Source organism: Schistocerca cancellata, chromosome 9, assembly GCF_023864275.1.
Source record: "Schistocerca cancellata isolate TAMUIC-IGC-003103 chromosome 9, iqSchCanc2.1, whole genome shotgun sequence".
NCBI lineage: Eukaryota > Metazoa > Arthropoda > Insecta > Orthoptera > Acrididae > Schistocerca > Schistocerca cancellata.
The window spans coordinates 509,723,247-509,735,808 of record NC_064634.1 but is presented as its reverse complement, the minus strand read 5'-3'; the positions used below and the strand labels follow the sequence as shown (position 1 = coordinate 509,735,808).

General features: G+C 39.0%; 1 protein-coding gene across 5 annotated transcripts in view; it reads left to right on the top strand.

Moving 5' to 3' along the window:
• Positions 1-12,562, top strand: part of LOC126101139 (tau-tubulin kinase homolog Asator) — a 690,846-nt gene that overhangs the window by 638,601 nt on the left and 39,683 nt on the right. For 4 of the 5 annotated variants that reach the window (XM_049911824.1, XM_049911821.1, XM_049911823.1 and 1 more), the window contains one exon: positions 8,003-8,250. The exons of the other annotated variant lie outside the window; for it this stretch is intronic. In XM_049911824.1, the coding sequence (XP_049767781.1) occupies positions 8,003-8,250 (248 nt within the window). The remainder of the gene's footprint in view (positions 1-8,002; positions 8,251-12,562) is intronic. 5 annotated transcript variants of the gene reach the window in all.

The window sequence follows — 12,562 nt, the reverse complement described above, 5'->3', positions numbered from 1 at the left end:
TCCAATCTACAATTTGCATTGTGCATTAATTTATGAGTTCTATGTAAAATTTGGCTGTTTTTAAGTCAATAATTATTTGAATTGCTGTTTTGTATTGTAGAAATTGTCTGCAATAGGTAATAGCATATCAGATTTTTATTCCAATTTGCCTGTTATTTCTCCTGTGTAATGTCTTCACCAGTTGATAAATATATATATATTTCCTGCAATTTAAATTTATTCAAGTGCATGATACATTAATGTTATTTAGGAAATAAGCATACCAAACTATTTTTGTTATACAAGACAGACAGCCCAATAAATCTTTTATCACATGCCATCTTTCCTACTTTTAAAATAAGTTTTCATATAATAATAATAAAATAAGCAGCAGCAGCAACTGTATATAGTTTCATTCATTCTGCTTTACTTCCTAATGTTAATTATGTAGTCTAGTTGTGCACCCATGAGCCTTTGAAATGTGAATGTTGCCTTTGCTTGCATTTGTACCCTAACTTATACTTGTTGTTTTTATCTGTGCCTGTTATATGTTAAGCACTTTCAACCTGAGTTACTTGCTTGTGAAATGCTAGCATTCCATCCCAATTACTAATATGCATCATTTCTGTTTCAGAATACTGTTTACTTTAGCAAAGCATTTCTGTATGTTTGTCTTCAGTTCAATGAGTTATTAGTTAATTATTTATGCTTATTTAAGAAAGTTATAGCTTAAACAACTGTAGGTGGTTTTGAGATTTTAATTAAGAAACAAAACTGCAGTACTATAGATATTTTCCCAATATTACATTAAGGATACTATTCTGGCTGCATTATCACTGGTGAAGTATTTTATATTCTCTTTATTGAACATACCGATTACAACTTGGTAGTAGGGCTTGAGCACATAAAGAAACTTACTCAAGAATTGTAAGATTCTTACACTAAGGAAAATCAGCTTGATATGGCAACACTACTGGCAGAGTGGTACTTGGTCTCTTAAGGTAATACTTATCTTTTTTTCGGTCTCAGCTAAGGCAAAATTAAAGAGTACTGTCATGTAAGCAAAATTCCAAATCAGTCAGTTATCCACCTATTAGATTCTAATCAGTTCAAATGTTAAAGTATTTTTTTTTTCACTCATTTGCCTAAATTGCAGAAAGAGACACAGAGAGAGATTGTATGAGGGATGTTCAAGAGTATTCAGCTGAAGACAAAGATGACATTAATGTAGCCAAACTACTGTGATTTTTTTAAATGTAAAACTCTTTAGATGCCAGCTGCAAAGTTTCACAGAGGTTCATTTAGCTGTTTGTTTGTAATGATCATGTAAATAATTATGTCAATACTTCTTTGAAAATGGATTACATTAAGTTATGATTTAAGGTAAAGTATCCTATTTGAAAATGTTTTGCCATAACTAATATACAGGATTGGACATTAAACAGTCCTTGCTACATAGTTTCTATAGTAAAGAAATGAGATGACAAAATTTTAAAATTATTTTGTATCTAATGGAGATAATGAGGGCTCAGAACCTGTATGATCAAAGAGGTTATTGAATATTCATGAATATTCACTGAACGTCAGTCAAAGATATGCAGGCTTCCTGACACTGCAGTGATCTCAATTGTTCATGGCCATGCTTTACATGAAATCTTGGCCATGGCTTTCTGCTCAATGGATGACTGTTGACCAAAGATAAAAAAGTACTATTGTTCAAGGATGTTTGGACTTAGTTAAACCTTATGCGATTGAGTTTCTCTGTTTTTTTACAGTAGATGAATCATAGTGGATGACAAAAGGTCCCACCAAAGAAATAGGGAATGATACCATCTGCAGAAAAACTTACAGCAACTTTTTCTGAGAGTGACCACCACAAGGTTGCACCATCACCATGGGAGCGTTAAGTTGACTGTTGGAAAAACTGAAGGATGATATTCGGACTAAATGGCCACATCTTGCAAAGAACAAAAGTTATTTTCCATTATCATAATGCACCTTCACACATCTCATGTTTTTGCTGCGAAAGATCATGGCCTTCACTGTTGGATGGAGATAACACACACTCATATTTAATTGTTGGCTCATCTTATCCAAGTTTTTGGCATTTTCATGTTACTTTTTCAGAGTGGTGAAATGGTTTGGTCAGGGAAGACAGAAAGGTACCAGCAGGACTCAGAGGGTGAGAAAATGAAGCTAAAGATAGGCACTGTGCCAACTTTGGTATAGAGATGACAGAAAGAATAAAGTGTGGAGTAAATATGAATTAAAGATGAAAGGAAAAAATGAATAAACAGAGCAATTAGGAACTGGAAGAAATTGAAAAAAAGGGCTCATATAAAAAACAGAAGGAAAGACAAAAGATAGGAGTACGTAACTGGATTCAACAAGGGGGGTTGCAGTTTAATGGAAGTTTAGTTCAGAAAGCTGGCAAGATGCAAAGATAAATTAGAGTTTGAGCTCCTATCTGTGAAGATAAAAAATATTCAGCTAATTTGTTTCTTGACAGAGTCATTATAGAGTTATCGCTTTAGGGTGAGCAGACTAAATGTGGCTGTTAAAATTGAAAGTGTTAAGTAAATACTTGAGAGAGAATGGAGGCACAATGCTGGATGTGAGGAACTTCTGAAATGCTGTTGAAGGATGTCTCTGAAGAAGGAATGAGAGAATCCATTGAGATAACCCACGAAACTCTTAACAGCATACGAGGTGTGGCTATAAAATAATGTGACTATTGCCGCAAAACATTTTATTTAAAAAAGATGTACATATTTAATCATTATCACCCTTAATATTCTCCCATGTTCTATCCCTACAATGCTCTACGCAAAGTTCCATTGATGGAAACAGTGCTGGACGTCTTCTTCTATGAGCTCCTCAATCACACATGCCACTTTTTCTTTCACTGCTTCAATTGATTGAAATTCTGTTTCTTTTAATGCAGATTTGACCTTTGTAAATAGGTAAGTGTAAGGTCAGGCAAGTAAGATGGGTGGTCTAACACTCAGAAGCTGTACTTCCTAGAAACCTCTTAGCAGACACTGCAGTGTGAGCACATAATTGAGCAAGAAGAGATAGTAATGTTGATTAATGATTTGACTTTCAGGAACCCAGTGAAGATACATAATTCCATTAATATAAAAAAAAATTGTCATCGCTTTGAACTTGATTTGCTCATTCGAGCTTTTTTCGCTCTCTGTCATTTGAGCTCTTCCAGTGCATGAAGTGGCACTTAATTTCTGGATCATAAGTGAAAAACCAAGATTCATCATATGTTAACACTGTTTATGATCATTTTCGATGGTATTCCAAGTCTCTCTAAAACATTTTCACAAAGTGCTTTTTGCTCAGTCATGAGAATCTTCAGCACCTGTTTCACACACACTTTTCTCATGTTATAATTGTTTTGTAAAATTTGCTTTAAGCTTTCCATGTCAATTCCTAGAGTTTCGGCAATTGATCAAATACTCAAGCGGTGATCAGATTGAATCAGATTACCTACTGTTTTGATATTTTCATCTGTTTTTGATACTGAACAGCATCCCAGAGGTAAGTCATCTTCAACATGTTCTCAGCCATTTTGCACTTGATCAACTCAGAAACTTGCAGGAGTGGTAAACAGTCTTCTTTATAAACTTCTGTCAGTAAAAGATAGGCTTCACTAGCAGTTTTTCCAAGTTTGATGTGATACTTCATGACAATTTCTCGCTTTATTTTCACACTTACCATTTTTACAGCAAAGCAAAATAACAGCTGTTACATAAATGAAGTCCATGGCCACACCAGAGATGCCTCATCCCACTATGAAGGCTTCACACTTCACGGCTATCAGTTGTTCATCTTTGGTGCATGCGTACTTTGTGACAGCATCAGTCTCATCATTTTTTATCCACACCTTGTATGATCTCATTCTATAACAAGCAGACTTTGTAACTGTCTGTCAAAGAATTACTTGGCTATTCTAATATGCCAATAATGAAAACTGGAGGAGCACTAGTTGGCAGGAAGGCTGCTGAAATAAATCAAAGATTATGTACAGTATCCTTCATAATATATACTTAATATTGTTGGTTGTAGATTATAACAGATAAATCTCTTATAAGACATATTGTCTGATGTATACTTGAGTAGCTTTGTGTTATAAAGGTATAAGGATTTGTCCAAGAAAGAAATGAAATTTAAAAAAAAAAAAAGAAAAGAAGAAGAAAAGGGGGAAAACATTGAGGCAGTTCACTTGGTACGGTTTATTAATCTTAAGCAGCCTGTGTATTTGGAATATTCATATTTTCTTTAACTCTAGTGTCATAGTGGTGAATTTCTTCCCTGACAGCAAATTCTGTAATAGTGATCGTGGCAAAGAATGTAGAGAAACTAATGCACAGCTTCGTAATTGATGCATTCTTGAATCTAGTGAAGATAGAACGATAGTGCACCACATGGCTGCAGATTCCTCGACTTGCGCCATAGGGTGGTGGGGTTTCGGGTTCCGCTGGATAGGTCAGGAGTCCACTACACGCAACAAGCGGCTACACGGGTAGCAGGGGTTGTGTGGCGTGGGCTGGGCGGTTTTTTAGGTTAGATGGCCTCGGGCAAGTGCAGAAAGGGCAACAGCCTCAACGGGTGCGGGGCAAAGTCAGGACATGCGGGGACCAAGCAGCAATCGGTATTGTAATTGTAAACTGTCGAAGCTGCGTTGGTAAAGTACCGGAACTTCAAGCGCTGATAGAAAGCACCGAAGCTGAAATCGTTATAGGTACAGAAAGCTGGCTGAAGCCAGAGATAAATTCTGCCGAAATTTTTACAAAGGCACAGACGGTGTTTAGAAAGGATAGATTGCATGCAACCGGTGGCGGAGTGTTCGTCGCTGTTAGTAGTAGTTTATCCTGTAGTGAAGTAGAAGTGGATAGTTCCTGTGAATTATTATGGGTGGAGGTTACACTCAACAACCGAGCAAGGTTAATAATTGGCTCCTTTTACCGACCCCCCGACTCAGCAGCATTAGTGGCAGAACAACTGAGAGAAAATTTGGAATACATTTCACATAAATTTTCTCAGCATGTTATGGTCTTAGGTGGAGATTTCAATTTACCAGATATAGACTGGGACACTCAGATGTTTAGGACGGGTGGTAGGGACAGAGCATCGAGTGACATTATACTGAGTGCACTATCCGAAAATTACCTCGAGCAATTAAACAGAGAACCGACTCGTGGAGATAACATCTTGGACCTACTGATAACAAACAGACCCGAACTTTTCGACTCTGTAAGTGCAGAACAGGGAATCAGTGATCATAAGGCCGTTGCAGCATCCCTGAATATGGAAGTTAATAGGAATATAAAAAAAGGGAGGAAGGTTTATCTGTTTAGCAAGAGTAATAGAAGGCAGATTTCAGACTACCTAACAGATCAAAACGAAAATTTCTGTTCCGACACTGACAATGTTGAGTGTTTATGGAAAAAGTTCAAGGCAACCGTTAAATGCGTTTTAGACAGGTACGTGCCGAGCAAAACTGTGAGGGACGGGAAAAACCCACCGTGGTACAACAACAAAGTTAGGAAACTACTGCGAAAGCAAAGAGAGCTTCACTCCAAGTTTAAACGCAGCCAAAACCTCTCAGACAAACAGAAGCTAAACGATGTCAAAGTTAGCGTAAGGAGGGCTATGCGTGAAGCGTTCAGTGAATTCGAAAGTAAAATACTAGGTACCGACTTGACAGAAAATCCTAGGAAGTTCTGGTCTTACGTTAAATCAGTAAGTGGCTCGAAACATCATGTCCAGACACTCTGGGATGATGATGGCATTGAAACAGAGGATGACAAGCGTAAAGCTGAAATACTAAACACCTTTTTCCAAAGCTGTTTCACAGAGGAAGACCGCACTGCAGTTCCTTCTCTAAATCCTCGCACCAACGAAAAAATGGCTGACATTGAAATAAGTGTCCAAGGAATAGAAAAGCAACTGGAATCACTCAACAGAGGAAAGTCCACTGGACCTGACGGGATACCAATTCGATTCTACACAGAGTACGCGAAAGAACTTGCCCCCCTTCTAACAGCCGTGTACCGCAAGTCTCTAGAGGAACAGAAGGTTCCAAATGATTGGAAAAGAGCACAGGTAGTCCCAGTCTTCAAGAAGGGTCGTCGAGCAGATGCGCAAAACTATAGACCTATCTCTCTGACGTCGATCTGTTGTAGAATTTTAGAACATGTCTTTTGCTCGAGTATCATGTCGTTTTTGGAAACTCAGAATCTACTATGTAGGAATCAACATGGATTCCGGAAACAGCGATCGTGTGAAACCCAACTCGCATTATTTGTTCATGAAACCCAGAAAATATTAGATACAGGCTCCCAGGTAGATGCCATTTTCCTTGACTTCCGGAAGGCGTTCGATACAGTTCCGCACTGTCGTCTGATAAACAAAGTAAGAGCCTACGGAATATCAGACCAGCTGTGTGGCTGGATTGAAGAGTTTTTAGCAAACAGAACACAGCATGTTGTTCTCAATGGAGAGACATCTACAGACGTTAAAGTGACCTCTGGCGTGCCACAGGGGAGTGTTATGGGACCATTGCTTTTCACAATATATATAAATGACCTAGTAGATAGTGTCGGAAGTTCCATGCGGCTTTTCGCGGATGATGCTGTAGTATACAGAGAAGTTGCAGCATTAGAAAATTGTAGCGAAATGCAGGAAGATCTGCAGCGGATAGGCACTTGGTGCAGGGAGTGGCAACTGACCCTTAACATAGACAAATGTAATGTATTGCGAATACATAGAAAGAAGGATCCTTTATTGTATGATTATATGATAGCGGAACAAACACTGGTAGCAGTTACTTCTGTAAAATATCTGGGAGTATGCGTGTGGAACGATTTGAAGTGGAATGATCATATAAAATTAATTGTTGGTAAGGCGGGTACCAGGTTGAGATTCATTGGGAGAGTCCTTAGAAAATGTAGTCCATCAACAAAGGAGGTGGCTTACAAAACACTCGTTCGACCTATACTTGAGTATTGCTCATCAGTGTGGGATCCGTACCAGATCGGGTTGACGGAGGAGATAGAGAAGATCCAAAGAAGAGCGGCGCGTTTCGTCACAGGGTTATTTGGTAACCGTGATAGCGTTACGGAGATGTTTAACAAACTCAAGTGGCAGACTCTGCAAGAGAGGCGCTCTGCATCGCGGTGTAGCTTGCTCGCCAGGTTTCGAGAGGGTGCGTTTCTGGATGAGGTATCGAATATATTGCTTCCCCCTACTTATACCTCCCGAGGAGATCACGAATGTAAAATTAGAGAGATTAGAGCGCGCACAGAGGCTTTCAGACAGTCGTTCTTCCCGCGAACCATACGCGACTGGAACAGGAAAGGGAGATAATGACAGTGGCACGTAAAGTGCCCTCCGCCACACACCGTTGGGTGGCTTGCGGAGTATAAATGTAGATGTAGATGTAGATGACTAACATCTTACATAGTTTTTTAAATGGTAGTGATGTGAGGAAATTGTGTTAATAAACATATTCCATGTACATGACTGGAACATTCTCAAATTTATCATCATAAGATGATGACTATGAAATGAGTATCATAAAGCAAGATAGCAGGGCTAATGGTTCATAGCAAAAATAAGAAGAAAGGCCAGAAGACAGAACTTTCCAGAACATTAGCTCTTTTTGAAGAGTTGTATCCTGTGATTATTGTCTTCTGTTATTCAAGTACGGACCAAGTACTGGTAATGTAACACTATGCACATTTCCAAATTAAAGTTTTCTTGTAAATCTGAAAAAGGATGTGATTAAAATATTTAGTTGGGCCATGTGAAATGAATTAATATGTAACAATAATTTCCATTTTTTTTTATGGATTACTCCTTATCTCACCATTAGAACAGTTTCAAATTTAACGAACTCTGTAAGTGTGCATTTCTTCCATGTTGTTCAGCACTTCTGTAAATTTCTGTCAGTTCCATTGGCTGATGACTGGCTTGAGAAACTGGTGTTACACTTTGTGATGTCATACAGGCACATGATGAGACCATCCATGCAGATAACAACACCAGCAATAATGGTGGTATGGGGGCTCATGTTCAGCAGCCTCCTGTAAGTGGCGGTGTCGATGTGAAGGCGGTACCACCAGAATCCCCTGCTGTTCCTTCTTGTGGAACACCTCAGCCACGCTGCCTTAATATTGCAGGAATAGAAAGTTTTGTCGATCTGCATGGTGGCCTCCCCCATGCTTGGAGTCTTCCCCAGCTCGGGCCACATGTGCGGTACGTATATGCATTGTATTCCAGTTAACAAGTTATTGTGTACTGTACTACAGTGTGCATTATACTTCATAGTTACCAGTACCGTAATGTAGTTTCCTGGCATTCTGTGACATATATTAGATGACTGATTGTGAGGAGATTGAGAAAGACGTACACAGCTAACAGTTGTGTGTTTCTTTTTTTAACCACAGAGATGCCCCTTTTTTTTTTTTTTTTTTTTTTTTTTTTTTTTTTTTTTTTTTTTTGGCACTAGCGCATTCTCACTAAACATTTTCTGTAATGTTTGCTATGTAAATTGCTTTTTAATGGCACATAACTATAGTAATGTGATATAAATTCAGTAAAAATAAAGTAAGTGCACAGCAGTTATATGTTTACAGTTTTCCCTAAACCTCACCATTTTATGATTTATCTGTGGGAAATGACCATGCCAAAGAGAGACAATATAAAATATTTTATTGTGTGTGTGTGTGTGTGTGTGTGTGTGTGTGTGTTTATTAAAGTGAAAGAAGAAATAAATATTGATGTATGATAAAAGATCGAATGTGGTTAGAGATAGTACTGCTTGAGTTGATAAAGATGAAACTAGGCAAAGAAAGGCCAGTAATATGATTTGAGAATGGTAGTCTAGATATACTTAAGGAGGAGACTGAAAGGTGGAAGAAATATATAAAATAGCTGTACAAAGGAAATGTATTGGAAGACAATATTATGAAAAGGAGGTGGTAGGGGTTGGACAGGGGCTCTGATACTGCGAGAATAATTTGATAGAGTGCTGAAGAGGCCTAAGTTAAAAAAGGTGCCCCTAGGAGATGACAGTGACTCTGAACCATGAAGATCCCTGGGAGAACCAACCACAACAAAGCTGTTTCACCTAGTATGTAGAATATACGAGACAGACCAAATATCCTCAAGCTTAAAGAAGAACGTAATAATCCCAGTACCAAATACAGCAATTGCTGGCAGCTGTGCATATTGCCAAACCATGAATTTAATATTATGTTTGCAGTATATTAGCTCAAGGTGTCTACAAAAATATGGAATGACCAGTGTGGCTTCAGTAAAAAAGAAGAAACTCACAAAGAAGTGCTAATTTTATGATTTATCTTTGATAAAAATAGAAGCTGAAGTAATGAATTATAATTTACTACACCACATTGTGGCTACCACAGTTGCAAGGACTGCCCTAGTCCAGTGCCGTCCCTAACACAAACTTCAGTTCACACCTTTAGCCCATTTTCCCCCTCTTAAATCATCAGTATTGCCCAAACTGTCTGATATTGGAATAGCACACCCAGTTTTGTACGTAACGGGGAAATCCTACCTATACCTCGTAGTAAGCAGGAGACCCGGGTTCAAGTCCCGACCAGGGCACAAATTTTAATTCATTGCTTCAGTTTCTATCTGATTTATCTTAAAAGGCAAATTACACTGCCCAACAACAAAAAATTTTTTGAATGCTTCACAAGTAAGACCTTACTATTTTTGGTTTGAGAAAAATGAATATGACAAAGAAAAAATTTTATTAGTTTTCATTTCTGTGCTATACAGTTGGTGGAAGTATTTTATTTCAACATATTGAAAGGAAATGATACATTTTAATTGCATAAGCCAACAACATTGGAAGTCCATTTCACATTTTTAATGGCATTTAAATTGTAAGGTTTCTGAATTGATGGAAGTATACCTGACAGTTGGATGTTCTACAAGAATTGTACGGTGAAAATCAAACAATGGAAAATCCACTAAAGATCCACATTGGACAAATATATTATACTAGAACTGACATGTGATTAAATTTTCACGCAATTTGGGTGCATAGATCCTGAGAAATCAGTACCTCTGGCCATAATAACAGCCTTAATACGCCTGGGCATTGAGTCAAACAGAGCTTGGATGGCATGTACAGGTACAGCTGCCCATGCAGCTTCAACACGATACCACAGTTCATCAAGAATAGTGACTGGCATATTGTGACGAGCCAGTTGCATAGCCACCATTGACCAGACAGTTTCAATTGGTGAGAGATCTGGAGAATGTGCTGGCCAGGGCAGCAGTCGAACATTTTCTGTATCCATAAAGGCCTCTACAGGACCTGCAACTTGCAGTCATGCATTATCCTACTGAAATGTAGGGTTTCACAGGGATTGAATGAAGGATGGAGCCACGGGTCGTAACACATCTGAAATGTAATGTCCACTGTTCAAAGTGCTGTCAATGTATACAAGAGGTGACAGAGATGTGTAACCAATGGCACTCAATACCATCACACTGGGTGATACGCCAGTATGGCAATGACGAATACACGCTTCCAATGTGCGTTCACCGTGATGTCGTCAAACACGGATGCGACAATCATGATGCTGTAAACAGAACATGGATTCATCCAAAAAATGACGTTTTGCCGGGTTTGTCATTGAGTACACCATCACAGGTGCTCCTGTCTGTGATGCAGCGTCAAGGGTAACCACAGCCATAGTCTCCGAGCTGATAGTCCATGCTGCTGCAAACGTAGTATAACTGTTCGTGCAGATGGTTGTTGTCTTGCAAACGTCCCAATCTGTTGACTCAGGGATCGAGACGTGGCTGCACGATCTGTTACAGCCATGCGGATAAGATGCCTGTCATCTCGACTGCTAGTGATACGAGGCCGTTGGGATCCAGCACGGTGTGCCGTATTACCCTCCTGAACCCGCAGATTCCATATTCTGCTAACAGTCATTAGATCTCAACCAACACGAGCAGTAATGCCGCGATACGATAAACTGCAATTGCAATAGGCTTCAATATGACCTTTATCAAAGGCATCACATCAACGTTTCACCAGGCAACGCCGGTCAACTGCTCTTTTTGTGAATGAGAAATTGGTTGGGAACTTTCCTCATGTCAGCACGTTGTAGGTGTCACCACCGGTGCCAGCCTTGTGTGAATGCTCTGAAAAGCTAATCATTTGCATATCACAGCGTCTTCTTCCTGTCGGTTAAATTTCGCATCTGTAGCACGTCATCTTCTTGGTGTAGCAATTTTAATGGCCAATAGTGTATTTTTGAGATTCTGGATAACACTTGTAAAAGTATGTATAGGTACTTTACAAGAGCAGAAACAATGTGACTGCCCACAGGATTTGGTGAGAGAATAACCTTTCTTATTAGCAGTAGGTTGACAGAATTTTAAGATCTGAGGAGGTGGGGGCATGGGGGGAGTGATGAAGAACCATTGTTTTCCTAGCAGTAATTACAAGGGTCATTTTTAAAGTAAGAACCGATTTGTAATGAAGTTGGAGAAATTTTATTTATGAACATAAATTGTACAACAAACATGCACATTTTTTGGCTTTTCAGCATAGTCGCCATGAAGATTTTAAACATTTGTTAAGTCTTGATACCAGCTTTCGAATCCCAGCATCAAAGAAATCTGCTGCCTGGCTATTAAACCAGTTAGTAACAGTTTCTTTCAACATGTCATCATTTTCTAAGCACTTTCCACCAAGAAATTCCTTCAGTTTTGGAAACAGATGGAAGTCTGACGGGGCTATTTCAGGGCTGTGTGATGGATGATCAGTAACTCCCAATGAAACTTATACAGCTGCATTGTTGTTCTTGCCACAGTGTGAGGTGAGGCTGAGCATTGTCGTGAAGCAGAATGCCGCTGCTAGAGAACAGTACCTGCCGGCAATTTTGAATTGTGTGCCTAAGCTTTATTAATGTTTTGTAGTACATCTCATCATTGATTGCCATTCCTTTTGACAAAAAGTGTACCAGAAGAATGCCTCTCCAGTCCCAAAAAAACATGGCCGTGATTTTCCATGTTGAATGTTCTTGTTTGAAGTTTTATGGTTTCATCAGCGAGTTTGAATGACGCCCCTCACTGGACTGATGTGCATTCTCTAGATTGTATTGTGCAATCCACGTTTCATCACCGGTCACAGTGCGACTTAGGAACTTGTCACCATCCTTGTGGTAGCACTCCAAAGCTGACATGAATGCACCATTTGCTTTTTTTTGTGATCTTCTGTCAACATTTTCGGTACCCATCTCGCACACATTTTTTGTAGCAAATTTTGTCAGTAACAATATTATAAAATGCTGATCTTGAAACTTGTGGAAATTTCTGATGCAGCTCGTCAATAATGAAGTGCCTGTTGTGGCTAATTGCCTCATCAACTTTTTATGTCAGATCTTCATTCGTGGCAGTAGGACATCCAGATCAATCATCATCATGAACATTTGTCCTACCTTCATTAAACAGCCTACACCATTTATGCACATTTCCATCATTCATTACACCTGCACCATAAACGTCAAGCTGCTGG